The sequence below is a fragment of the Talaromyces proteolyticus genome, assembly GCF_021365285.1.
Source record: "Talaromyces proteolyticus strain PMI_201 chromosome Unknown BGW36scaffold_1, whole genome shotgun sequence".
Taxonomy (NCBI): domain Eukaryota; kingdom Fungi; phylum Ascomycota; class Eurotiomycetes; order Eurotiales; family Trichocomaceae; genus Talaromyces; species Talaromyces proteolyticus.
Genome location: NW_025764277.1, coordinates 573,257 through 599,148, shown reverse-complemented (window position 1 = coordinate 599,148; position 25,892 = coordinate 573,257). Strand labels below are relative to the sequence as shown.

At 46.3% G+C, this 25,892-nt stretch overlaps 10 protein-coding genes across 10 annotated transcripts; 7 read left to right on the top strand and 3 right to left on the bottom strand.

Moving 5' to 3' along the window:
* Nucleotides 1-139: 139 nt before the first annotated feature.
* On the top strand, nucleotides 140-1,540 carry BGW36DRAFT_366338 (uncharacterized protein). Its single transcript, XM_046214742.1, has one exon. The coding sequence runs from the start codon at nucleotides 180-182 to the stop codon at nucleotides 1,245-1,247; it is 1,068 nt and encodes a 355-aa protein (XP_046077496.1). The 5' UTR covers nucleotides 140-179; the 3' UTR covers nucleotides 1,248-1,540.
* A 12-nt stretch (nucleotides 1,541-1,552) lies between these two features.
* On the bottom strand, nucleotides 1,553-3,611 carry BGW36DRAFT_366337 (major facilitator superfamily domain-containing protein). Its single transcript, XM_046214741.1, has one exon. The coding sequence runs from the start codon at nucleotides 3,411-3,413 to the stop codon at nucleotides 1,860-1,862; it is 1,554 nt and encodes a 517-aa protein (XP_046077495.1). The 5' UTR covers nucleotides 3,414-3,611; the 3' UTR covers nucleotides 1,553-1,859.
* A 1,107-nt stretch (nucleotides 3,612-4,718) lies between these two features.
* On the top strand, nucleotides 4,719-7,444 carry BGW36DRAFT_456441 (uncharacterized protein). Its single transcript, XM_046221927.1, has 4 exons — nucleotides 4,719-4,972; nucleotides 5,059-5,821; nucleotides 5,894-7,327; nucleotides 7,381-7,444. The coding sequence occupies exons 1-3, from the start codon at nucleotides 4,740-4,742 to the stop codon at nucleotides 7,001-7,003; spliced, it is 2,106 nt and encodes a 701-aa protein (XP_046077494.1). The 5' UTR covers nucleotides 4,719-4,739; the 3' UTR covers nucleotides 7,004-7,327; nucleotides 7,381-7,444.
* Nucleotides 7,445-7,978: 534 nt separating this feature from the next.
* On the top strand, nucleotides 7,979-9,261 carry BGW36DRAFT_366334 (uncharacterized protein). Its single transcript, XM_046214740.1, has one exon. The coding sequence runs from the start codon at nucleotides 8,104-8,106 to the stop codon at nucleotides 8,923-8,925; it is 822 nt and encodes a 273-aa protein (XP_046077493.1). The 5' UTR covers nucleotides 7,979-8,103; the 3' UTR covers nucleotides 8,926-9,261.
* An 888-nt stretch (nucleotides 9,262-10,149) lies between these two features.
* BGW36DRAFT_392620 (FAD binding domain protein) lies at nucleotides 10,150-12,278 on the top strand (the record flags this gene model as incomplete). Its single annotated transcript, XM_046217718.1, has 4 exons — nucleotides 10,150-10,211; nucleotides 10,272-10,526; nucleotides 10,590-11,048; nucleotides 11,111-12,278. 4 exons carry the CDS (start codon nucleotides 10,150-10,152, stop codon nucleotides 12,276-12,278), a joined length of 1,944 nt encoding a protein of 647 aa, XP_046077492.1.
* A 363-nt stretch (nucleotides 12,279-12,641) lies between these two features.
* Nucleotides 12,642-14,592, top strand: BGW36DRAFT_456438 (major facilitator superfamily domain-containing protein; the record flags this gene model as incomplete). Its single annotated transcript, XM_046221926.1, has 3 exons — nucleotides 12,642-12,749; nucleotides 13,034-13,123; nucleotides 13,177-14,592. 3 exons carry the CDS (start codon nucleotides 12,642-12,644, stop codon nucleotides 14,590-14,592), a joined length of 1,614 nt encoding a protein of 537 aa, XP_046077491.1.
* Nucleotides 14,593-15,530: 938 nt separating this feature from the next.
* Nucleotides 15,531-17,485, top strand: BGW36DRAFT_402566 (uncharacterized protein). Its single transcript, XM_046218862.1, has 5 exons — nucleotides 15,531-15,850; nucleotides 15,953-16,169; nucleotides 16,233-16,621; nucleotides 16,678-17,057; nucleotides 17,151-17,485. The coding sequence occupies exons 1-5, from the start codon at nucleotides 15,629-15,631 to the stop codon at nucleotides 17,404-17,406; spliced, it is 1,464 nt and encodes a 487-aa protein (XP_046077490.1). The 5' UTR covers nucleotides 15,531-15,628; the 3' UTR covers nucleotides 17,407-17,485.
* Nucleotides 17,486-17,710: 225 nt separating this feature from the next.
* Nucleotides 17,711-19,132, bottom strand: BGW36DRAFT_366331 (chaperonin 10-like protein). The gene has a single exon (XM_046214739.1). The coding sequence runs from the start codon at nucleotides 18,920-18,922 to the stop codon at nucleotides 17,879-17,881; it is 1,044 nt and encodes a 347-aa protein (XP_046077489.1). The 5' UTR covers nucleotides 18,923-19,132; the 3' UTR covers nucleotides 17,711-17,878.
* A 234-nt stretch (nucleotides 19,133-19,366) lies between these two features.
* Nucleotides 19,367-22,519, top strand: BGW36DRAFT_366329 (fungal-specific transcription factor domain-containing protein). Its single transcript, XM_046214738.1, has 3 exons — nucleotides 19,367-21,385; nucleotides 21,497-22,103; nucleotides 22,244-22,519. Exons 1-3 carry the CDS (start codon nucleotides 19,641-19,643, stop codon nucleotides 22,307-22,309), a joined length of 2,418 nt encoding a protein of 805 aa, XP_046077488.1. The 5' UTR covers nucleotides 19,367-19,640; the 3' UTR covers nucleotides 22,310-22,519.
* Nucleotides 22,520-22,883: 364 nt separating this feature from the next.
* On the bottom strand, nucleotides 22,884-25,221 carry BGW36DRAFT_366328 (putative MFS multidrug transporter). Its single transcript, XM_046214737.1, has 7 exons — nucleotides 25,063-25,221; nucleotides 24,755-25,000; nucleotides 24,366-24,659; nucleotides 23,600-24,184; nucleotides 23,339-23,512; nucleotides 23,200-23,290; nucleotides 22,884-23,139 (listed from the first exon to the last, which is right to left on the bottom strand). Exons 1-6 carry the CDS (start codon nucleotides 25,208-25,210, stop codon nucleotides 23,229-23,231), a joined length of 1,509 nt encoding a protein of 502 aa, XP_046077487.1. The 5' UTR covers nucleotides 25,211-25,221; the 3' UTR covers nucleotides 22,884-23,139; nucleotides 23,200-23,228.
* Nucleotides 25,222-25,892: the final 671 nt, after the last annotated feature.

The following is a 25,892-nucleotide window of genomic DNA, read 5'->3' as shown; positions in this document are numbered from 1 at the left end:
GGTGCTTCCGATCTAACATATGATATGAGGTGCGCCAACAAAAAACAATTCCGTAAAGCTAAGAATATCCGAGAAAACAATGAAATAATTTACTCAGTATTAGAAATTTCAAGTACTACAGACTAAGTTTCTAGCGCTGGCCGCGTGTAACCCTTGGGTAATATTAATAATGCGGACATATGCGTATTCTGCCTATAAATCCACCGGTGCCGCCCACACGCGATGTTTCTATCTTTCTGACAAGAGTATCATTTATCTGGAATTTATCCATATCGCTCGACATGATGGGTTGGTACTACTCCCAGCTCTTTGTTACACCACCCTATCCGACGAAATCATTCAGCGAGCAGACAGTCATTGTAACGGGGTCGAACGTAGGCTTAGGCTACGAGGCGGCGCAACACTTTGTTCGCTTAGGGGCAGCCAAAGTGATCATTGCGGTACGCAATGTTGCAGCTGGAGAGAAGGCCAAACAGTCGATTGAAGCGGCTGTTCAGCGTACCGGCGTGTGTGAGGTCTGGGAGCTGGACCTAGCCTCCTTCAGTTCTGTGAAGGCCTTCGGCGCCCGAGCTGCCCAACTCCCCCGCCTAGACATCGTGGTCGAAAACGCGGCGCTGGCAGTCAGCGATTTTCGCTTGATCGAGGGCCATGAGCGGCAGATCACCATCAATGTCATCAGTACCATTCTCCTAGCGCTCCTCCTTTTGCCGAAGATTCAGGAGACGGCGCGACGGTTCCCGGCAGCAGAAGGTCATATCACTATTGTTAGTAGTGAGGTTCATGCCTGGACAAGCTTTCCCGAGTGGAAGGCCCCTAACACCTTCGCCGCGCTTAACGATGCCGAGAAGACTAACATGGCCGAGCGTTATGGAACGTCAAAACTACTGGAGATCCTGGCAGTCCGGGAGATTGCGCCCCGGATCGCGAACAGCGGAGTGATCATCAACCTTGTCAACCCAGGTCTATGCCACTCGGCCTTGGCTCGACACTCAGGATGGGGCCTGTGGCTCCTGAAACAGGTCTTCGCCCGATCTACGGAAGTCGGTAGCCGCACACTGATGGCCGGAGCAACAGCTGGACAGGACAGCCATGGTGCTTTCATGTCAGACGGACATGTCGCCAATGACGAACTATCGGCGTTCGTAAGGAGTGATGAGGGATTGCAAGCGCAGAAAAAGGTGTGGAGGGAGCTGGGTGAGATACTGGAGCAGATCTACCCAGGCATCCTCAACGTGCTGCCAAGCTGACTGATTCATAACGCCAAATAACTCTGATCTTGTTCCTTATTAATGGGCGTCTGCTTTCGTAATATGGTTGTCCAAGCTTTGATATCCACGATCTACACCGTAAGCACTTTCTATTAGGGACTCTTCTTACTAAATATTATTTCCGAAATATCTTGACGTCGTAATGCACTATTGAATTCTAGTCAATTTGCTATTGAGGAGTTTTATCACTCTGAAAGAGGACCTAAGCAGAATGGGTTTCCCCCCACATACTAATTCCGAGAGATATGGTGCATTAATTGTATAATCATTCTATGGTATCTTCTATGAATTATGAAGTCTTTCCTACAAATACATTGGTAAAAGCTATAGTCATAACAAGGCAGTGAGTGGCGTTAATAATTTTCGAGTATTTTCGTGCATCCGGATTGGACGTTGTCGAGAAATTGCAAGATTTCATCTAAATCTTATGTCAACGTAGATCTACTGGACTCCTACGGCCAATCCAATGCTTTTAAAATGCAATGAACCAACCAGTACATGAATTTCTTAAGTTCATAAGACTTATTGGCAAAATAAGGAAGAATCGGTGTCAGGGAAAAGTGAGAGAAGGCTAAAATGGAAGCTGTCTGATCAACAATTCTCCGTCACACAGGTCGCTGAATCTCTTTGAGGGAGAGATGTATTCCTTGATTTGTGCAACCCTCGCATAACCATCGCCAACGAGAGGATGATACCCAAACCCGCGAACCCAATCCCTGTATACAGAGCCCCGCGATAGCCTTTCAATTGGTCAGCTTCGGTATTGTCACCATTCTTCACATATCTCTCGACGGTTGCTGCGATGCCCAAGCCCAAAGATATGCTGTAGTTGACGGTGGTTGCAATTAATGAAGCTCCCATCCCCTGGTGCTCCGCAGCCACTGTATTAGAGAAAATCACGGTGGCCGCTGGGAAGGACGTGTCCATGCCCCAAGGAATGATCAGCATGCAACAAAACAGCTGTGCCCAATACGTTTGGTCAACGGGAGCGGTCGCAAGCAAGATGGAGCCCACGGTGAAACAAGTTAGCGAGAACGTCATGATCCAGGATGGAGCTACTAGATGTAGTAGTAGACCTACGGCAACCGAGGCTAGGGTGCCTGACACTGCCACTGGAGACATGTATGCAGCTAATAGTAGAGGCGATGCTCCTTTGAGCTCCTGTATGAACTGACAAACGTAATACACCCAGACCCCAAAACATGCCCACCCGCAGGCAACACAGCCGATAAGTAGAAGAATATCGACAGTCAATGCGGCAAACGGTATCAGCGGCATGGGTGCGAACCGCCGCTCTATCAAGAAAAAGACAGCTACACAGATTATCCCTAGCGCTAAAATCACAGGTATGTACGGTTCTTTCCAACCCACCGAGGGGGCCTGGTTCCATGCAACATTGATAAGGACGAGCGCCGCTACTCCAGTAGTTGCACCAGGGAGGTCCAGCATCTGCAATTTGTCTAGCAGAGACTTGCTGCGATGCGGTGACGCGGGTAACGGGGGAATGACAACGGCAGCTAGGACTGTGAAGACAACGAGTGCGATCGCCGTACTCAAGAACGACCATGGCCACCAGGTAAGGGCGAACAATGCAGTAAAAATGAAGCCAGCCGCGCCTCCCAACGGCGCACAGGCGCCGAAAAGCGCGAAGGCCATATTTTTGCGAGGGCCTGGAGAATATGAAACTCCCAGTATAGCGAGGCTGTTGGGCAGGAGAAATGCAGGGCCAATGCCCTGAAATACGCGCGCAATGATGAGCATGGTCGCATTAGCATAGACACTAACTCCAGAAATCATTGACCAAATGGCTGTCCAGAGCATTCCAGCAAGAAACATATTCTTGTACCCAAAGCAGTCTCCCACTCGCCCTGCCACGAGGATAAAGGTACCGGCCGTTAAGCTGTAGCCCGCAACCAACCATGAGAGCTCGCCAGAGTTGGCGATGGCTAAAGAATCGCCAATGTTATGGAGAATTCCCAATGTCTGCCCCAAGCCAAAGAGCGTCATGAATTGCGCCATACAGATGGTAAACAGGAAGAGAGACTCCCTAGGCAGCGATAAACTGTCTGCAACAACGCCATCCTGGTTCTTCTCCCTCATTAGATCAGCTTCAGTCCCTTCTGTGAGATATGGGGACGGTTGCATCAGCAATTCGTAAACGAGTTCTCCTCAGGTTGGATACGAGAAATTGGATTGGAATGCCAAGTTTTACAGCAGCTGAACACGAGGCGGGGACAGTCGCTGGTTTTTGAGGACAGATTAGGCCGTCCAACGTCACAATCTCGCCTCAAGCAAAGATCACTCTGAAGAAATATATCGACCAGCCTCAGGGTAAGCCTCGGCCGATATATATCTCCCGAACCCACAGCTTGTGAGCGAGAGTTTGGGCGTCGGAACCCGAAAGGAGTAAGGAGCAGTGAATAATCGGTCGTATTTGACAGAAGATCGTACAGCTTATTTTATTTCCCTTCCTCTTTTGGCGTACATAGACATTGCCCCTCCTGTGCCAATAAGCCTGGCTATAATGTGAATGGGATGGGGGGCCGGCAGGGATAAGAATGCCTGACTGAAATTTTGGGTGAAAATCAGCATGCATATTTGAACGGGGAAACAGAGACAGGCGCAGCTGACTTTTCCGTGTGGCATGTATCAAAAATTTCTATAATTAATTTGGTGTATGTATTTACCTTATTATTTATAAGGCGAATATTGTTTCTATAGTCCGTATAGCACTGTATTATACGTGGTTAGAGCTGGGACTTCCTCTAATCCTAATCATATTCTTAATGGTAATGGTAAAATTTATTTTAAAATTTTATTCATATCATGCAGACTCGTCGCCTATTTCTCCGAGTAACTGCACCTCGGATTCGCGCGGGGATAGGGAATTTCCTGAAGAAGTAAGCACACTTGGTACATGCGCCAATCCGGAGTTAGACCTTTCCAAACAGGAAAAGGCGCCGTCTTTTCGCTCTATCGCGGCTCTAAAACTGCCCTCGGCTCGCTGCTTTGGCCCAAGATTACTCACGTTGGCTGAAGATTGCTCGGAAGGCTTGTTGTGGACTCGCTTACAGCTTACGTTGTCTCGTATTTTAGATATAAGCCTCTCTGTTTGGCGCTGATGGAGGCGTGCTCTTGCTTTCTTGCTCAGCGAATCAAGTGGCCCTTCTAGAAAACCCTACGGAGATCCGGTGGATCTATCCGATGATACCAGGGTCTCCTCTCACTCGCCGGGCCATTAGCCATCCAGTAAAGCCTCCGATCTGCGTGTTTTTGCAGTGACCTCGTGTTTCCTCAAGGCCTCTGGCCCACTACTCCGAAGAAGATGGGCCACCCCTGTAAATAATACTTCAAGAATAGAAACAGACGGTCTGAGCATAAATAAAGATACCATTTTCTCCTTCACTAGGTTGAACTATATAAGAACTCAGTAATGAAAGTTCTCCTTAAGTAATTATTGCGAGAGTCATCATGCGGAATTCTAAAACAAAAACGATTTCCTCCACCGGTTGCAGAGCTGACAAGACCCGGTCATCCTCGTCGTCTCCTTCCTCTTCCAACATCGGCGAACAGGCATGCGTGCGCTGCCGAGACCGAAAGGTGAGATGTGGTAGAGAGAAAGACCAATGTGCGAACTGCAAGCGTGATGGGGTGGTGTGTGAATACTCGCCGCCGGGGAAGCGAGTGAACCATGTAAAGCTGCTGTAAGTTATCTTGAATCGGCCTCTGTTCATGGCCATTAGTCTATACTTTTAGACATGACTGACCCGCACACCACGTGTTTTGTTAGATGTAACCATGTGGCCAGCATCCAAGACCGTTTGATGAAGATCGAGGGCGAATTATCCCGGCTTCCCAAGACTGCCAAGCCGACGATCGATGAGACAGATTCAGCCTCACGATTGTCCGGTCTAGGAGGGGAAGAACCTCCTGAGGAAGAAGGGCCATCTCTTCTGCCTAACGACCGCAACATTGCTTTCGGTCACAACGACTCTGTAGACCGGTATTATGGACTAAGCTCTCTCTTCTCCCTCTGTAGCTGGTTTCGCGAGGCGACATTGGCGGAGAGCAAAAAGCCTTTGTGCACATCTCTATCGGACACTTATAACACTGTCCTCCAAAACAAAAGCGCCCTGGAGAATGTCCTCAACCGAATGTGCATTGATGCGCACCTTGATGACTTCTCATTTGACATGTTGCTAGACCAGGAACAAATTCGGCTGCCTCCGAAACACTTTGTCTTGGGTGTCCAGGCTCAGTTTTTCCAGGAAAAACACTACACAACAGACATCTTCGTCGAAGCCCACTTCCGCGCCAGTGTTGAGCGGCTTTATAGCCAGAATGCCTTTTCCTCGGACGATGAACCGTGGGCAATCTGTTTCAAAGCCGTTATCTTGCTTGTCCTCGGTGTCGAGCTATTCAGACATGCAAACGACCCACTATTCGGCTCTCAGTTTGCCCAGTCCTTTCTCTCCACCGTTCGCACAGCATTGAGCAACCCTCGCTTTCTGATGGTTCCTAAGTTAATCAATGTGCAAGCTCTGATCCTTTTGGTAAGAATTCCACTCCTTGTGGCGGTGGAGGAGACTGTATATGAATCTGTTTACTCTAACTAGGAAGAGTAGAGTGTTGTAGCACGACTTTACTACCCGCACGGATTTCCAGAATCTATTCTCTCCCAAGCATGTATCCTTGCCCGGACCATGGGTTTGCATCAGACCCATTTCTCCCAAGACGGCACGGATCCTTATGCAGCAGAAGAACGCTTCAAGGTCTTCCGCTCGCTTTACGTACAAGACAAAAGTTTTTCAGTTTTGTACGGATCGATATGCTGGCTCCCAAGCTTTGATTGTAATATTGCAAACCATTCCTATGGGACTTCCTCCACGCCATCTGTCTGGGATATACGACTCCAACTGGCCCAGATACAAGAGGAGATTTACCAGTTGCTGAGCTTAACCGGATGTAAGAAGATGAATTCAACTTACAGCTGCAGCTTGTCACGCATCAACACGAGCCTGGATGAATTCGTTAAAACATATAATCTATTCTTTCCATTCTCTGCTGCTGTTTCTAGCGTGGATCTACAACTCGAATTCCTAGCTACTCGCATCATTGCATGCGCAGGCAGTACAAAATCCAAGAATATTGCCCAAGCCTTGAACGATTCTCGAACCAGTTGCCTCCTGCTGATAAGGGGCCTTGGAAGGCTAAATGATGCCATGTCAGCTCATTTAGACTGTTTTCTTGCAGACCTCTGTAGTTCATCCCACGATGGGATGATGAGGTGCCCATCATCTATTGATGTTGCAATGTCTCAGTCAGAGACTCTGCGGCTGACTGCCGTTTTAGAGTCTTTTTCTGTACCAGCATTTTTCATCCTAGCGAAGAATCTCCTGTGGCCCCATACACCACAGGTGTCGCATGCCACAGAAGACCTAGAAATGCTCCAAACCGTTCACCAGTGCTTCAGAGAAGTCGATACGTGGCTTCAGACGCGCAGTCGTATTAGTAAAACCAGGCTAGCATTCGCAAGGGTCCTGGAGATTATTGATATAATCCAGGCCTCCGGCAAAGCATATACAACAAGAGAGCTCTGCCAAGATGAGTACTCAATCCCAGTTCTGCCGGAGTTTGACGGCGTTTTAGATCCATCAATTTATCTCGAGCCACCTTTTCAATTCGAATCATATACAGTCAGTGACAGTTCCTCGATGTCCAATATACAAATATGATTCCCAGTAAAAGACTAACAACCACGCCAAATTTGTCCGTCTGGTGAGACACGGTAACCTGATGGTCCGTTTCAACTCATTATTTCCACCAGCTCGGTTTCCACCCACCTGAACACAGAGCAGAACGTTCACCTAACCAGCTAGAGTGACATTAAAACACCATGACTTTTGTGAGCCTTTAATCTCATGAACAAAGCTGAGGTAAAGCTAAGCTCGCTTGGTTGATACCCTGTAACGTTCACAGCGTTTCTTTATATGTGTTTAATCGGTTTTTCAGCGATGGAGTTGCATAGATTATGAGAAACAGTTTCTAGAATTAGTTCGCTTATCTGTCAATACATGGAGTTCTTGCAAAAATTATATTTTTTAAATCCTACCTATGTTGTATCGTTTGCAGAAATATGTTAACAAAGTGGAAATTTAAAATTGAACCATTAATAGTCCACCCCTGGAATGTATTGAAATTTTTCGAGTGAGCCCCTCTTTGAGCCAGCATTCAGATCGGACAGCTTTATGTATTATGATACCCGTAGTCGCCCTGTCCTCTCATCTTCTTTCATGTAAAATAAATATATTTGTATGAGTTCGAAGGATCTTATGATCTCGCTGTTAGACCCCACATGAAGTCTTAGACTGAGAGCCTCTAGAGGAAGAAACTTTCAAGGTAAATATGAAGTTGAAAGGTTTCGCTACGCATCTTCGGCTTCCGGGGGACGAGGGTGGCAAAATTCGGCCACATAGTGGTTACACTAACATCGATTTTAACAGTTTCTGACTAAAAATGGGGAATAGACGTTGTCGTATCCTCATGGGGGCGAATCCAAGACAGCTGTTGAATACGGCCGAGCTCCGGATTTGAGTGGGACACAACACTCACCTAGCACGTGTGGCCTGTTATCCGGGATAGCTGATATGTATATTTATAAGTATTTCAAGCATTCCATATGTCGATGCAAATATTCAACATACTTATATTGTAACTTTCGAAACCGAAGGTGGCTTCTGATTATACGTTTACCCCAGTCTGCAATCTACCGACAACTAGTATCGACCTCTAAGGCTTTTAAGATTTCCGAAGTCTGAAACAGAAGCCCTACACCATGACCAAGTCCGGTCAAGAATCAAGTGAATGCCGTGCCATCTCAAATCAACCCGAAGGCCGCCGCTACTTGAATACCTCTCCGTATCTCAAGTCAGAGGTGGCCTTCAACCGATTTACCATCTTCTGCGGACCATTTGCCCAAATGCTCTTCTTCATCTTCCTGCCTGCCTCGCGTAATTTTCCTCCCATCAGCCCTCATAAGTCACCCGAAGAAACAGTTGAGCACTATCTCCAGAATGAAAGTGCTCTCCGCGCCACCGCTGCCCTGATGTCAATGACACCTATTTTTTGGCCGCTATTTTGCGCTGGCGTGAACAGACAACTCTCTCGAATTCCCGGTGTCAGCCAAACTGCGCTGTATGCCCAGCTTGCTAGTGGCTCATTAGCAGCCGTCACCATGATGGTCCCGTCCTTCCTCTTCGCAACTACTGTCTATCGACTGGATCGTGATCCCAACATCACCCAGGCCTTGAGCGATCTCTCTTGGCTGACGTTCAGTATGGGCTGGACGCCATCTATCGCACAGGATGTCGCCATTTCTTACGCTATCCTGCAAGACCGTCGTCCTAACCCCCTTTTCCCTCGTTGGCTGGCGTTTGTGAATACCGGCTTGACGGTATTCCTGTATCCATCTCTCGGAGTTCATTGTGTTCATGGAGGTGCTTTGGCTTGGAATGGCGCCATTACTTTCTGGGTCGGAGCGGCAGCGTTCTTCATACAACTTAACCTATTGGTTTTCTTCTTAATGAGGGCAGTCGGGAGGCCTGACGAGCCCAGTGAACCTGCTTCAGAGAGTGGAACGCCTTCAGAGAGCGATTGATTCGTCGATAATGAGCAATCTGGGCAATATCAAAAACATCACGAAAATTGGGCTTCATACCAGAAAGCCACCCGAAGCTCAAAGTTTGGATTGCGACGGAAGAAGCTTTTCCAATCACTTTTTTCCCGGGCTTTAAATTAGAATCTTTGAAGTGACTCAATTAACTAGTAAACCCAGTTTTCGAGGCTTGAAGGATTTACGTCAGGGCTTATGAACTTAGAAGGATCTCGGGCCCATATCCCTTTCACCATCGATTTACCGGGTTTTCCATGTTTTTTATATATTATCGTTATTGTGTTTACCTCTTGCGAAGGTTGGAGCTAGCAGATATTAGGCAGGCATGCAAAATAAGAATTGTACCTTTACAGAATTTATTCCTATCTTCTAGCTAATTTGCACGAGATATTTCATGCTGCAACATTTGTATCTGCGTCTTAATACATTCTTCCTAAGATTAAGTCAATGGCCCAGTTAACGAAACCATACCGTGGTCAGTCATGAAGGCTAGAAGGAGGTTCCAGATGTCGAATACTGCATGTGGATTACCTAGGGTCAGTGATAGATATATTTCTTTCACCTTTTTAGTTATTTGGGATCATTCATTTACATTCAGTATGTTTTTACTCGCAAAAGGACTGCCACCATCTTCAACTTTGTCTCCGCGATCGCCGTTCTGTCAATTTCATATTTCCAGAAGCAAGGACGACAATGTGAATGGCCCTCGGAGCAGAACAATCGCATTGCATTTAAAATTGGGACCACTGGCTTGAGTTTTTTTTTGTTTAGATATACCCTTGTTAGACTACCATTGAGGATATCTCCATTACATCACTACAGCGTTACGTGATTCATAGTAATAAATAAATTGGACAGCTTTATACGACGATTAATGTAGCCACTCCGGCCACTCTCCCGGTACGTTTTGTAGAATTATAGATTCGTATTAAACGATCGATACACGTAATCTTGTTCAATCGTCGCTGAACATCAGGTGGACTTAGCCTTAACTTATAAGTCGGCAGCCGTTGCCACTTCAACCTTATTATGTAGAAGATGGTGTCGGGTCCCGATTCCCGAACATAACCCGAATTTGTTTTAAATGTTATTTTTAGAAAACAACAGCTTCCGGACTGAAAATATATTTCAACAAGCCCATGCAACAATCCATTGCTAGAAAAGAAAAAGATGTAGATTGTAGGATCAGGGAAACACTCACCTTCCACCATGTCGCCCAACGTACCAGAAAACAACATCGATGTCCTCGTTATTGGGGCTGGACCTGCTGGGTAAGTGGCAGAGAAAATAAATTCAATGGTGAAAGTTTGTATCTAATAAAAGAGAAATAGCTTGATGGCCGCATTATGGTTCTCTGAACTCGGCATAAATGCCCGAGTCATAGACAAGCGAGGCAGCAAAATATTCAATGGCCAAGCTGATGGCATTCACACCCGAACGCTCGAGATTTTTGATAGCTTTGGGATGGCTAAGAATATCCTCTCGCAATCGTCCACTTTCGTAGAGCATTGTACCTGGGTACCTACCGAAAAGGGTGGCATCCATCGTGTTAAGACAATGCCGGCCTTTGCGGCAGACGATTCTCGGTAAGAGATACGCATTTAGCAAGATATGGCAATGAAAGGAATTAACATGGTCATTAAATAAAGTTTTCAGCCGCAAACAATCCATCAAGGTCGAATTGAAAGCATCTTCCTAGATGGGATCAAAGCACGCTCCAACCTGAAAGTAGAGCGTGGTGTGGAGCCGATATCAATAGAGCTTGATCGCGGTGCAATTGAAGATCCGGATGCGTATCCCATTACCCTGACCTTGAGACACCTGAAGCGTGCAGACGTCACATCACAGGTGATCAGAAGCCACTGGAAGGCCCCGAAGAGGGAAGAACAAACCGGCGTGAATGGGCATCATGACGGACCGAAGATCAACCAGCTTCATGAGAAGTTTGATGAGCATGAGAGGACTGAAATCGTTCGAGCCAAGTATGTGCTGGGTTGCGAAGGAGCTCATAGCTGGACGAGGAGACAGCTGGGATTCCAAATGGAAGGTGATACCACGGACTCTATCTGGGGGGTTATGGATGTTAATCTAATTACCAACTGGCCGGAGTAAGTGATCTGGACAAGTCTTTCGGATGGAATTCAGGCTTAAACTGACCATGGGACTTCAGCACCCGAAAATTCTCTTCCATTCAGTCTGAGCACGGGGCAATGCTCATCGTTCCCCGAGAGAACAGGTTAAATCGAATCTATATCCAACTAGCCGACAATGAGACAGGCAAATCTGCATCGGAGAAGTTGAATCTCACAAGTGCAGATATATTCAGCACCGCCCAAAAGATTATGTCCCCATATCTATTCGATTATGCGTACTGCGACTGGTGGACTGTTTTCCGTGTCGGGCAACGTGTGGCAGATCGGTACGAGCAAGATCAGCGTATTTTCCTTGCCGGTGATGCTGTTCACACTCACACTCCTAAGGCAGGTCAGGGAATGAACGTCTCAATGCAAGATACATTTAATCTATGCTGGAAGATCGCGGGTGTGTTGAATAGCGAATATTCTAGAGCGATCCTCAAGACCTACGAGGCCGAAAGACGAGCTGTGGCGCTACAGCTAATCTCCATCGATGCTGAATTGACCCAGGCACTTGAAGGCCGTCCAACCCAGGACGAGCTTCACCAGCTATACCGTGCCCGCCGGCAGTTCCTCAGCGGGATTGTGACGTATGAGCCAAATATCCTCGTTGCCCGAAGCCGCCAATCATCACTAGGACGATGCCCTTCCTGTGGTGGAAGCTCTGCTGTGGTGGCAGAACCTGGCGTCGCGAAATTTATTACCCTCGGGGCACGGTTTTCCAGTTACGAAGTCGTATGCCAGGCGGATGCTCGGCTCTGGCAGACTCAAGACTGGCTTAAGAGCGATGGTCGATGGAGGGTGATCGTCTTTGGAGGGGATGTGGCAAGCACCGGTCAACTTGCGAGGGCCAACAAGCTTGGAATGGACCTGGTCCGAGTTTTAGGTAAATTTGAGGCGCACAAGATGAAATCGAAGTTCGAAATCTTTTTTCTTCACTCTTCAAAGCGCGAACAAGTGGAGATCACTGATTTTGAGGGCCCCTTCTTCCCGCTGGATCTGAATTTCGGCCACGACTATGAGAGGGTCTTCGCAGATACAGATAATGCTTCTTCAACTTCTGGTAATTCTCATGGGTTTTATGGAGTTGACAGTACTCGGGGTGCCCTGTTACTTACGCGTCCTGATCAGCATGTGGGCTGGATGGGTGAGTACGAAGAACTACGGAACTTGGAGCGGTATCTGGAGGGGGTTTTTTTGTAAGCTGACTGCAGTTCTGAGTCACTTCCACAACTTGGGCGACATAATCAACTAGCAAACAATTTATGAACAGTAAAGTGTGTATGTAGTCAAATTCTCAATCGATACATCATTGATGTGTGTATATGTATGTGTATATGTGTGTGTATCTATATCTATATTTGAGATCTAGATAAATACTTGTTTCTTCTCCCGGATAAAACCGCGTACACGCACTTTAATTGATGTCATTTCCTGCTTCTAGATGGATGCTTTGGTTCATGTAATCCGTGAGCCTTCTAGTATTTCTATCCAATGCACAGTAATATCAAGACATCTCAAGGTTGTGGGTACGGCAATTCTAGGACGAAGGTCAAAAAGCTGCTCATGGCCATTGCAAGACCAGCAAAGGCATCGGACTGGGGACCAACAGATGTGACCACAGATACTATCGTCAAGTCAAACGCCGGGTTTCGGAAGCCGAGGAGGATAATTGTGAGTCCTACTGGAATTTGTCAATATAGGCCATCCGGAGGTGAGACGTTATTCAACCCACGTCATCTATCAGATTAATACTTAAAAGCCGTAAAACTTTCGTTATGAGTAAATCACCATCACAGTCAACATTCTCTTCATAAATTTAGAATCTATCATGGTTGATAAAAGCCCTTTCCCTAAGTTGACGACGGCGGAGAGAGAGATCCACTATCACAGCCATCCAGTTCGTACTCTTCTACACGCCTAATCTCCAATTCCAACACTGATGTGAAATGATTAAGGATGTCAGTGGAGAAGTTGTTTTGGTACTTGACTCTAGTTCTGAGCTCGAATCCAACTTGCATGGGCTCAAGCTCGCAAAGGACGGACATGTAAGATTACAGTTACACCTATGACATTCACATCTAATAGCTGACTACACAAGACGGTCTTGGTCCCACAACCCTCAGACAATGAGGAGGATCCAATGAACTGGAAATCTTTCAAAAAACATGCAATCCTTCTTTGTCTTGCTTTTGCAGGCTTTGCAACAGACTTCAGTCTGGACGCTGGTATCCCCACAGTCGCACCACAAGCCATAGAGTGGCAGAAGAAACCACAGGTGATGAACTACCCTAACAACATCGCTTTAGTATCGATTGGTATCTCATCTATCATTTGGGTCCCTCTGATGAGTTCCTGGGGTCGGGCCCCGGTCTTGTTCTGGAGCACTTTGTTGGGCCTACTGTTTACTCTTGGAACCGCGCTTGTGCAAGATTACAACACCTACTACGTAATGCGAGTGTTACAAAATGTCACCCAAGGCACGGGTGCGACACTGGGGGTTGCTTTTATTCAGGATATGTTCTTCCTTCATGAGCGGGCCCGTAAACTTGGACTCTGGTATTGTGTATTTCTCAGCTCACCGTTCGTAACGCCTTTGTTTGGCTACTTCATGGTGGCACGCCTTGGTGAATGGCGCCCCGTGTACTGGCTAGTATTCGCTTTGACGGCCTTATTGGTTGCAAACATCCTCATCCACGTTGACGAGTCTTACTGGAACCGTTCCATCAATGATGAGAAACAACCGAGACGATTTTCTGGACAGGCAGCCCGACTTTCTCGGTTAGTTGGAGTGTGGCAGATACGTAACCATGTAGATTATTTCCACCCTATCATTCCATCTTATGTTCGCCTTTTCCGTGTCGCTTCGAAGCCTATCATACTGATCACTGTGCTCACCTACAGCGTGATATTCATGTGGGGCATTGGAATCAACGCAACGTCTTGTATCCTGCTTGAAACCCCGGAAGACGAAGGAGGCTACGGTCTTAGTGCGATGTCGCTCGGCTACATGTACTTTACCCCGATTGTTGCAGTGTGTCTAGGTGAGGCCGTGGGCCATTATTTGAACGACTTCATGGTCCTGGTCTACACCCGGAGTCATGACGGTCGCTTTGTGCCTGAAGCTCGATTGTGGTCGAGCTATGTTGGCGGTCTTCTCATGATCCCGGGGCTCGTTCTGGTGGGCCAGACTCTTAAGCATCATCTACATTGGTCTGGCATTGTTTTTGGTTGGGGAATGTATCAAATGGGGGTGATGTTGGTATCAGTTGCTATTGTCGCGTATCTTCTGGATTGCTATCCGTCTGCCTCTCCGGAAATCTCTGCCTGGGTCAACATTGGCCGGACAATGACTGGATTTGCGGTGGGCTATTTCCAGCAGCCGTGGGGTCTCAAACAAGGATATGATGTCTCTTTTGGCCTTCAGGTTGTTATTGTGGCTGTAGCCTTCCTGGTATTAGCAACAGTTCAAGGATTTGGAGCGAGGATCCGAAAATGGTCTGGTCCTCTTCCCTAGCAGGTCCGATTGAAGTAGTTCCTTTTTCGGGACATCATACAAGTCCGTAAATTCAGAGCTAGTTCTGGGGATCTAGATAGGCTCAATGTTCAAATGATATTTCTCCAATAATATTCGTATGATGTTTGTATGCAGAAGGTGTACCTCGTGAACAAGGACCGGTGACGATAATTGCATCAGTTATCATCCTATCAAATCACTCAAATGTGCCAACTGATGTCCTAGCCTAATGATCACTTTCTTTAGTATTTAAATGGAGAGCTAGAGTCAATTCCTCTTAACTTAGGATTTTGGATTCGAAAAGCTCTTCTAATTAAACTTGCTACCTGATTGCAGTCCTAGACGATGGTATACTCTTTCCGCGTTTCTTTCTCCCTTGTGCATCTACAACAATAATTCGCAACCAATAAAGAGGTCATATTCTTGAAAATAAAGATTACTAGACACATCAAACATATGACTATGATTGTTATCAAGCAAATGCCAAGCCTGAAATCGTACCTGTACAGTAAATAGACATCGGTATAGGAAAAAGAAAAGCCGACGGTACGAAAATAAATGTTGACATGCGGCTGGACCAATTGCAACAGCCGCAGCGTCCAGGAGGGGTTTACGTCGTCCTTGAAGATCTCTATGGCTGGGCGCCGCGAGGGAAGCTACTGATAACGCATGGCGACAAGGGTTGTTCCCAGACGTTGGTTTCTCTCACGTGGCAATTTTACACGAGTCTACATTAGACCGTGTACCATTGAATATTATTAGCTGGACGTAAATTGTCCATGAATTTGATGAAGCTGTCAGCTGGCCGTCATGCTTTATTACTACGTACCTCGGATTCCGACTGCCGGCCTTCGGCGCCCAAGGCGACTCTGTTGCGCGGCATCTCTCCACCGGAAATTTGGTCAGCCTCGTATTCTTGACATACGCTACGTATGTGCGTAAAATTATGGATATAAAATAGCCAACATTCCCGAAGCTTCGGTAGAACTTTGGTCGAAATCATCTGTAACTAAGCAAGCCAAGAACTCCTTCCAGGATGAAGTTGAAAAATATCTTCTCGCTTGCCCTAATCTCGACCTGTACGCAAGCATGCGAGACGTTGCTACCCTGTCTGAAGGCTGGTCTCTCCAGTGCTGCCACCATCTCATTTAAAGACCAATCAACATTTCTTAACGAAAGTATTCGATATGCAGCGCTATATCCCCCATCCTTTTCTGCTGTGGTCAAAGTCGCTTCTGCGGAGGACATTGCTGTGGCGGTTCGTTTTTCAGTTTCTCATTGGGATGAAACCAATCCTGAATACAATCAAATAACAATAGTTGAACCTATACAAGGGCTGATGAAGTTTTATTGAACGTAGATCAAATGTGCCGCCCGCACGAATACATCGTTCCTCGCCACATCTGCTCGGCACGGCTTCTCGACTACCCTCACCAGCATTCAAAACGGCCTAGAGATTGACACTTCTTATCTTAACAAAATTCAAGTTGACGCTGACGCGAACGAGCTGATCGTTGAAGGTGCTGTTATTTTCCAGGATGCCGTTGACGATTTGTATACGGCGGGAAAAGAGATCTGTAAGAGCAAACATCTTGCAAAAATTACCACGACATAAAATGTTACTGACATGGGATTGTTAGCCACTGGGTCATGCTTCTGCGTTGGCTTTGTCGGTGCTACATTGGGAGGTGGCGTGGGCAGGCTGTCGGGCGTCCACGGACTAATGATAGACTCGTTGCTTTCGGTTCGCATCATGCTTCCCAATACCACCATCGTCGAGGCTTCGACAGATCAAAATCCAGAGCTTTTCTGGGGTCTTCGCGGTGCTGGGTTTAATTTTGGCGTTATCCTTAATGCAACATACCGAATCTACGACCAGACACCGCAAGGCCTTCACCTGAATGCGGACTTTAAGTTTCCCATCTCTCAGGCTGCGTCGTACTATGGTAACTTGAGTGAGGTTGCGAAAGCCCAGCCTGCACCATTGGCGATTATAACTTACTTTAACTTCGATCCCGGGCTGAATGAGGTACTGTGCTCTCCAACAGACTTTACGATTCATACGTGTGTTTTGACAATTTTTAGACGGTTATCACGGCCAATGCGGTATATGCTGGTCCCGAAAGTGAAGGCCTTGCTGCAGTACAGTTCCTCGTTGATCAGAACCCTATTCAGAAGAATCTTACCATGGTTCCTTGGAACCAACTGCTCACGGCAAGCGCGTTCGGCGCAACCGGTCCTCCGTTGTGCATCAAGGGCGACCGTCGCGCTCAATGGGGTGTTGGTGTCGAGCGTTTGGATGTGGAAACATATTCACAGGTGGCAGAAAAATTTGTGGAGATGATTACTAAATATCCTGCCTCCAAAGGATCCGTCGTCGATATGCAGCTGCTTCCCACTCAAGCAGTAGTCGCACAGCCGGATGATTCCACAGCCTATCCGTGGCGGAACTTGATTTCGCACATGTATGTTATCCTCCCTCGCATCTACCGCATTGTCGATTGGGACTTGGTCGTTCATTGGTTGTTGACAGTTCAATACTGACCTTGCGCTCATAGAAACATCCAGACGTTATACACTGACAACACAACTGACGATGAAACCACTGGTTATCCCCGCCTCATGCGCGACATGCTGGCAAAGACGGCAGGTACCGACGATCTACAAGTGTACGTGAGTTATTCACACGGAGATGAAAGCCTGGAATCGTTGTTTGGTGCTCACAAACTTCCTCGGCTGGCGGCATTGAAAAAGGAGATTGATCCGCATGGATTGTTCAACGCATATCATCCACTACCCACCCAGTATCCGTGAAACTCAAAACCAAGACAAACTTACTGTATATATTAAAGCTCGTATGCAGAGTCAGTAAGACATCGTCGTTGCAAGGCGGAACAATTCTAGTATAGGTAGAAAAAATTGTCTAGAGTAAGGAAGTATTTCCAGGGTAGATCATATAGTAGATCACAGATATATACCTCAAGTTCCGGCGGCAAGTTTTACATTAAATGTGGACACTGAATCTCCCTAGATAATACAGTTGTATTGGTCTTGTCAGCTCAAAATATTGGCTGTGACAGGAATCACAACTAGCAGAAAAGAGTAGAAAAAGAAAAAAGTCAAAATTATCAATTGTAATTTCGAAGTCGGCGCAACAAGGTGCAATCTATCAATCTACGTGAGTTCTATAGTAATTAGACAGAGAAACATGAAACGTAAGAGGAACATTGAACACACTAAGCTCATTCTGTAAATTCAGTATAAATCTCGTCCAGCAAAACTAAAGTCACAGGGTCACCACCAGTTTCTTTGCTGACACACCCTTCTTCAGAGCGTTAATAGCAGTTTGCACTGAACTCAAACCCTCCCCAACCACTTCAGACTTCGGTGCAGCCACATAGAGGCCGGCTTCCAAAGCCTTGGGTAGGAAGTCTTCATAAATGGCATATGAGACGTCATTATCGTTGATTGTGGTGGCAAAGATCCATCGCCCGTTGACTCCTTCGGGAAGTTCTTCTGGCAGTCGTTCCGTGGAGGCAATGAATCCACCTCCGTTGGCTTTTTGCAGCACATCGACGCACTTCTGAAAGGTTCCGTAGTAATTGATTGTATCCAGTACTCCCGCCACTTCCTTGCCCCTAAGCGCTTCTATAAGTTTATCTACTACATCCTCTGCATTGTAGTCAAACACCTGCGCAGCTCCAAGAGATTTTACGTAGTCGAAGTTCTTTGGCGACGCGGTAGTGACAACCTCGTACCCGGCTGAGACTGCCAATTGAATACCGGCACTGCCGACACTGGAGGCACCACCCCAGATAAGGAGCGTCTTCCCCGTGAGGGTCGGATTCACTGAAGGATAATGAAGCGCTAGATGTTCTTTCTGGAAGAGACCAGCAGCTGCTGTAGACAAAGCCAAGGGAATCCCCGCCGCCTCCTCAAAGGACATCGCCGAAGGGATAGGTGATACCAGGCGAGCCGACACTACGACGTATTCCTGAAAGGCAGAGTCATAGTGGAGGTTTGATACGAAGCTAAGCGCATGGGCTAGCACCCGGTCTCCTTTCATGAAACGGTCTACTCCCGGACCGAGCTCAAAAATCTCGCCTGCCACATCCTCGCCCAAGATGGTGGGATAGTTAAGCGGGAAGAACGCTCGCTCTTGAATCTTCCAGTCGATAGGGTTAATGGCAACGGCTGCTGTTTTAATAACAACCTGGCCCTCTCCAGGCGGTGTGTATGGCGCTGGCTTTATCTCGAATGGCGTGGCTTTGGCCGCAACCAGCCAGGCCGCGTGGTTGGAAGGAGAGGAGTTATCAGTTGAGTGGGGCATGGTGCAGATCAGGGATGCTCAACAGGTTTGGTTAATTTGAATCTATTACGGAGTGGCAGCGGTCGCAGTCAGTCCTGGTCGTAATGGTGGTAGTGTGGAAGGATGCCACTTTCGTGTGATCTGGAAGAAGGGCCTAGGAACGGACGAGGTTGACGCCGCCGTCGAACCTGAAATACTTATCATGCTAATGTAGGACGTCGGAATCCGAAATCCAAAGTTGGGAGATGTTAATGTGCTAGAAGAAGGTGTTCTGGCAGTCCCCAGCCCTAATTCTAGATCTAGAAAAGCAGTAACTCCGGAACCACTACCTAATGGGGAAGGAGCTAACTCCGGGCCTATCCCCGGAAGACGAAACTCCGCCCGTTTTGGCACTCACATGATTTGTCGTTTGTTTAGACTCAGAGTTTGGGCTTGTCAGCTTCATCGAACTCGACTGGCCTAACTAATCGACACGCTTGGACACTTCATCAGCGAAATTTTAATTCCAAAATCAAGAGGGCGACCAAAAATAAAACATTAAAAAAAATAAATAAAAATAGAAGAGAAAGAGACAACTTCAAGGAAAGGAGACATTTTCACCGCCCGCTGAACGTCTTGTCAACACGGGTCGCCTCGCCCGTCTCATCTTGGTCTGTCTACCTGAGGCGTAGCCCCAATAGACCAAGGGCGTTCCAAGTCCGTGTGTGGCCTCTCACGTACCTAAACCTCGTCAATCTCCATGGCGACAATCTCTAATTATACAAGCGTTTTCCGCGCCTTTGACAACTGCTCTGAAAGTCGTAGAGGTTCAAAGAGGAACCGTCAGCCGGTCTCCTGTCATCCTTGTCGCGTCCGAAAACTTAAGTGTGACAGACAACACCCCTGCGGTGCATGTACTTCCCGCGAGGAGGCGAGCCGCTGTGATTTTATCGCGAAAAGTAAGCCAGACCGACTCCGAGGTGAAAAGCCAATGGCCGAAATTCAGGGTCGACTCCAGAACCTCGAGAAACTGCTTGAGTCCGTGATGCATGCCGACCCTCCAAAATCCGAGAATGTTCGTGCCTCGACTCGGCTTGAGACAGCAGAACTACACAGCGGTACCGAGACCCCAGGCCACGAGAATACCAAGCTGATGTCGACTGAGACCACCCCTCAAAGCGCGGTGGTTTCGGACGGAAGCCGTGCTATGAGCATGGCAAGCTCAGAGTCAAGCTGTTATATTGGAGCCACAAGCTGGAGGGCGATTCTGGACACTGTCCGCAATATCCAGGACTCCCTCCTTCCTGATGATGACATTTCCCAAACCTCGGTATCGGAAACAACGGCCTCAGTCGACATTATATCAGGCCGTTTGGAACACAGGAGCCTAGAGGAACTTATAAGTGGCCTTCCGCCGCGACCGGTAGTAGACAGGCTGCTATTTATCTTCTTCAACACCGGATATATGAACGTACCGTTCTTACATGCCCTTAAAGTGCAGTCGGAAATGTGTCAGTTCTGGGAAAAGCCAACTTCTGTATCTTTTTTGTGGCTCAGTATCTTATTTTCCATGCTCTGTATAGCTGCAGACGTGGCGATTTCCAAGGGGCAGGCATCCAATTTTCCCTACTGCAACCCTGAACGGTATATGATTAAGTCTGGAGAATGCCTGGTGTCCGGAGAGTACCTCAAAGTACAGCCCCTTGCAGTGGAGGCTTTAACCATGTATGCGCTCAGTAAATATATGCGGAATGAGGATTCTGACCCGGCGCTGTGGTCTCTCTTTGGGCTGGCCACTCGGCTCGCTCACCGAATGGGTTATCACCGAGATCCTCGCAGTCTCGCCATATCCCCATTCGAGGCAGAGATGCGACGACGGGTATGGTTCTATATTGAATCATTTGACGTTCTATTTTCCTTCCAGCTCGGGATGCCACCCATAATACATGGGGATGAATGCGATACCGATTTACCCGGAAACTATTCCGAAGCCGATTTTCCTGAGGACAGTCCTACCCTGATGTTGTTCTACACCCACAAGGCCCGTCTCATTCGACTGTTTCGTCGCGTCCTCCGGGTCGCTCTCTCAACACGATCCCCCGACTACGAGGAAATCCAGCGAGTTGACGAAGATCTCCAGGCCCTATATCACGAAGTGCCTCCCTATCTCAAGGCACGACCAATTCATTCCTCCGGCTTCATGGACCAAGGCCATATCATTATATACCGCCTCATTCTTGAGCAGCTTCACTTGCAGAGTTTATGTATCTTGCACCGTATTTACTTCACCCATGAGCTGGACGATTCTAAGTACGACAGATCAAGGGATATATGCCGAAATTCAGCGCTTCAGCTCCTGGATATGCAAGCGGAAGTTTACCGCCAGAGCCAGCCAACCGGCCGGCTGCACGATGACCGATGGATGGTCAAAAGTATTTCGCATCATGCGTACCTAGTGGCAGGGATGGTCTTATGCCTAGACATTTCTGTCTCTACATCACGAAGGTTTGTCTCTCGGATTTTCTAAAGTATCACCTACAATTCACATTTCGTTTTGTTTGTGAAATTCTCCTCCCACCCCCCTACTTCTTCTAATGCTATATTCATGTCTTCTAGCCTCGGAGATCGTATACGAGAAATAAACGCCTTAAAAATATCCTATCATATCTGGTCAGAACGCAGAACAGTCTCACAAGAGGCAGCCCACGCCGCACGAGTTTTGGCTACCATACTTGCGAGAGTAAAGAAAATGTTAGCATCGTCCTCCTCATCTAAGCATAACACGCAGAGCAAAAACACAGACCTATATTCCACCAAACCCACGACTACAATTATGACCCCTCCAGATACAATTCTTTCAGCTAACGCCGTTACTACTTTGGACGAACGCTTATCGGCTCCGATCAGCACTCCTTTCATATATCACCAACCGAGCGACACTCAACCTAGTCAACAAGTACTCCAACCAATGACTTTTCCCTCAACCACATTCTCTACTTTTGATCGAAATCTTCCTCCGGTCCTAGACTCAACCGCACAGTACCCTGCTAATTCAGAGTCGACAGCCCCGTCAACGGAGAGGAACTGTTCGAGCGAAGGCGGATCGAGTTTTAACTTGGACATTGATGATACAATGATGTTCGATGATGAGACGCTAGAACCGTTGGCGAACGTTCTAGGCATGGACAGCTACTCCTGCCATGGCAGTGGCAGCCTTGACTGGGTGAGTTTTGGCAATCTCAACAGCTTTTTCAGATATATGATGTAAACAATCGTCCTGAAAATGCCAAGCACATCATCTATTTAATGCCATCCACACGGCTGAACTGTTCCTTTGCTGACGTGATGGTGAATGTTTTCCAGAGTTCGATTGATCGTTACTTGCTTGACCAAGCTCAATACCACGGTGCAATCGAATTGGTGCAGTGATGTCCTAGAATTTCACCAACTGACTAATACTGTGGTCTAAACTCCCCTTTACTCTTAAGATGTTGTCTTCGACTTATTTACCACATTTCCTACTCTTATGGAGCTGTATAATAATATAGATACTCACAACAACCTAGAGGCAAATCCTCTACTTTCCTATCAAGTCAACCCCTACAACTAGAAGTAAAACACCGAGCCATTAGTCTGGGCAGCAACAATTAATACTCCAGTTATAAGCTTCACCAATCTCAACTGCTGCTAATAAATTTTATCAAAAATGAAATCCCCTCGACAGAAAATTTTGCTCTGGCACATTTAGGAGTCTTTTATTGGAGAGTCTATACCCTCTTATATCATATATTACACCGCACTGCTCCCAAGAATTCATCACCTTTTCAATTTTGAAAGTTTGCATGTCTATTTTTCCAATATACTTTGTATTCCCTCTAACGCATAGTCACAGCGTTGGGTTAATCATAGAATGCCTATTTAAATTCAAGAACTATAGTCTATGTCTACTTTCATACAATAGTCGAAATGAGGTTATGTTAATTAGAATTAGGACATTTATAGGCTAAATGATACATAACGTTTATAATAATACAATCGTCAACTATTTAAACAGTGGTATCCTAACAGAATCATATTGCTGCAAACATTCGGCATGGGATGGACAAATCAACATTTGAACACACTTTCGTGCTATTCAGAAGCAGCTTTCTGACTAAGACCTCACTGTATCGAAAAGCTTGAACCTGTTGAGAGGGGGAGAGGTGTGCTAGTCAATAACAAAATACACACTGCCTCTAACTTCGATTTAACCCTTCCAACTACCATAATATATTATTAGCAATAAACTACCAACAAAACCAAACCACAACATAGCTTACAATTGAACACTAATAGTCACCAATAGACTTTAAGTCTCGATACGTCCAAAATTGAAAAATGAATTCAATGAGAAAAAAATGCATAAAATACCTAGTCTCGTTGATTAACTCTGATTCACTATGGTTGGAGTTTTCTTACCTAAAGTCGCGTTCATTTCAAAATATCCGAAGTTCTCAACAATCAAGCCGGAAAGAATCGGCCCCAGAATTGATCCAAGTGTCCAGGATATCACCACCAGAGACATAGCTCTCGATTGTCCGCTGCTCCCGCCGAATATACCAGGATGGTCACGCTCAACGTCTTGTACACTTACTAGACGCATGAGAGTTTTATTAGCGAGAAAATCATGTGAATACCTTCCTGTATATGTTGATGCAGGTATGGGAACGGGGAACTTACGGGAAACTTCTGTCACAGCAGATCCGTCGACCATAGACATTAAACTTCCTGCCATCCAAATAGACGCAATGTATAGCGCTCGGTACTGTGAGGATTCTCCGGAGGTCCAAGCGAAAAGTGGACTCCCAGGAATTCCAATAAGACAAAGCACTGGTAGTAGCAAGAGGAAGGCAACACTGGTAGGGTATCGATTTCCAACTCGACCCTTCAACCAGCCTCCAAAAGGATTGAGAACTACTGCAGGGACTTGAAGTCCAAGAAAGAGCAGGCCTATTACACCACTACTCCATTGAAACGTATCCCGGGCATGAAGTGGTAGTGTTGTATCAAAACTAGTTAACAAGATCGAATGTGCCATATTGCATAGAAGTCCAGCATTGAATCGACGCTGAGAGAGCATGTGAGTATAGTATTCTACTCCAACCTTCGGTTCATTCTGGGGTTTTGAGGACGAATCATCTGGTAGCGATGATGGGGTATCAGCTGAGGAAATCAACGGTGTTCTCTCATTATCCAAGGTTGGGCTTGGAGATCTGCAAGAATTTTTTGTGTAATTGTTCGTGGAATTTGTCTGAGATGTACTTTCTAATATTTCTAAATGTCAGCCATTTGTGTTGATCATAGCTAGATACTATTTTAGTAGAAAAGAGGCAGAGAAGTTGGGAAAAAACAAGTTCGTTCTAGATATGAGAGAGTGTAGGACTGGAAAGAAAAAGAATAAGAACAAAAAGAACGTGAAGAAGGAAAAACAGTATCAAATACTCACCAGATTTGCTTCCATTATCCTTTGGTCTTTCTATCATAAGAAAACGTAAAACAAGATCAATCCCAAGAAGTCCAAAAGCGCTTGACCAAGAAGCCCAATATCCGGCGCTCTCAAGAAGAATGCCGCTCACCGTTGGACCGAGTGAGATACCAAGGCAACCAGCAACATTAACAATTCCCATTGTTTTTGCCATATGCCGAGATGGAACATTCTCTGCGATTGTAGCAAGAGAAACAACCCACATAGCATTATCGGCGGCTGCTTGAAACGATCTGGCGATAAACAACACGTATACTATGTTTCAAACACATGAGACTTGGAAAAATAAGAAGGCACTGAAGGTAGATCTTGAAGCTCATGAAAGAACAAGATTTTAGACGTCTACTCACCAGACTCAGCTAGTGCAAGGAAGATCGTGCTTAAGAAAGAAGCAACTATTGATGATATCAATAAAATCTTTTTCGAACTCAACTGATCGGCGAGATATCCTATGCCAGGAGAAACGATGATTGAGACAAAAGAACCCTCAGCAAGAAGAGTGGATATGAAACGTTGAGTTTTCGTGTGATGTATTTGCATTCGCTGTTCTAACATGTACGGTAGAATAGGGACGATGAAGCCATAGAGGAAGGAAGCTGCTCGGACTATAGTGTCAGTGTAATTTAAAAACAAGACGACTGGGAGGATTGGAACAAACCGCTGAGCGTCGCCATCATAACAGTGAGCATTATGAAACGCACTGAAGATCGCCATTTGTAACCCCATTGATCTTGATAGTCTAGGAAACCTTTATGGGCCATACTGGTATGGAAGATATCGAAATAGATGGAAGAAAGCCAGCACATGGCTATTGCACTTAGGTTGAATGTTTATTAAAAATAAATAAAATATTTCTCTAGAGCTTCTTCTAATTCTAAGATACCGTCACACTCGTATTACGCGGATATACATGAGTCGACCCGAAAATTTGGTTACTCTCCACATGCATGCAGCAAGGATGCTAACCAAAGGTCCTTACTTTATAGGTCCACCGAACTTCGCATGAGACGGGGTAATTTCACTAGCTACATCAGCCCCGAGAAAGATGGAATGCCAAAAATACGGCATATTTATGTAACAGCTACTGTAATTGGGTTCATACGTGCTCGGCACAATTTGAGGTATGGGATCGGAGTTCCGATATGGGGCCTTTAAAATCCCGACTATTAGTGGTTAACACAATCTACCACTCAACTATCAATTAATTCGAAGGTATCCTTGAAGCCACGTAAAACAACGAGGATAGTGCTAAAGAACGTTTTGTTTCCCATAGCGGGAATAATGCAGTATAACACATTCTCAAAATGGTAAGACGGTCATGTTCTCACCCTCGCTTCCGGTTCAATATTAGAGATAGGTATCGAAAGTTCTAAGTAGGCTACAAGTTATAGTAGGCACTTCTATATTTTTAATTAATTTCCTTCTCTGGAGATAGATATCACCCCCAAAACTCAGTTCCGCATACGCCAGGCAAGACGACTAAAAATT

Coding starts and splice junctions, on each gene's coding strand:
- BGW36DRAFT_366338 (XM_046214742.1), top strand. CDS start 180: ATGCGTATTCTGCCTATAAATCCACCGGTGCCGCCCACACGCGATGTT.
- BGW36DRAFT_366337 (XM_046214741.1), bottom strand. CDS start 3,413: ATGCAACCGTCCCCATATCTCACAGAAGGGACTGAAGCTGATCTAATG.
- BGW36DRAFT_456441 (XM_046221927.1), top strand. CDS start 4,740: ATGCGGAATTCTAAAACAAAAACGATTTCCTCCACCGGTTGCAGAGCT. Junction 4,973..5,058: donor GTGAACCATGTAAAGCTGCT/GTAAGTTATCTT, acceptor GTGTTTTGTTAG/ATGTAACCATGTGGCCAGCA. Junction 5,822..5,893: donor TGCAAGCTCTGATCCTTTTG/GTAAGAATTCCA, acceptor TAGGAAGAGTAG/AGTGTTGTAGCACGACTTTA.
- BGW36DRAFT_366334 (XM_046214740.1), top strand. CDS start 8,104: ATGACCAAGTCCGGTCAAGAATCAAGTGAATGCCGTGCCATCTCAAAT.
- BGW36DRAFT_402566 (XM_046218862.1), top strand. CDS start 15,629: ATGAAGTTGAAAAATATCTTCTCGCTTGCCCTAATCTCGACCTGTACG. Junction 15,851..15,952: donor CGGAGGACATTGCTGTGGCG/GTTCGTTTTTCA, acceptor TATTGAACGTAG/ATCAAATGTGCCGCCCGCAC. Junction 16,170..16,232: donor TACGGCGGGAAAAGAGATCT/GTAAGAGCAAAC, acceptor TGGGATTGTTAG/CCACTGGGTCATGCTTCTGC.
- BGW36DRAFT_366331 (XM_046214739.1), bottom strand. CDS start 18,922: ATGCCCCACTCAACTGATAACTCCTCTCCTTCCAACCACGCGGCCTGG.
- BGW36DRAFT_366329 (XM_046214738.1), top strand. CDS start 19,641: ATGGCGACAATCTCTAATTATACAAGCGTTTTCCGCGCCTTTGACAAC. Junction 21,386..21,496: donor TCTGTCTCTACATCACGAAG/GTTTGTCTCTCG, acceptor CATGTCTTCTAG/CCTCGGAGATCGTATACGAG. Junction 22,104..22,243: donor GCAGTGGCAGCCTTGACTGG/GTGAGTTTTGGC, acceptor AATGTTTTCCAG/AGTTCGATTGATCGTTACTT.
- BGW36DRAFT_366328 (XM_046214737.1), bottom strand. CDS start 25,210: ATGTGCTGGCTTTCTTCCATCTATTTCGATATCTTCCATACCAGTATG. Junction 24,185..24,365: donor GGATAATGGAAGCAAATCTG/GTGAGTATTTGA, acceptor TAGAAATATTAG/AAAGTACATCTCAGACAAAT. Junction 23,291..23,338: donor TGAAATGAACGCGACTTTAG/GTAAGAAAACTC, acceptor CAACGAGACTAG/GTATTTTATGCATTTTTTTC.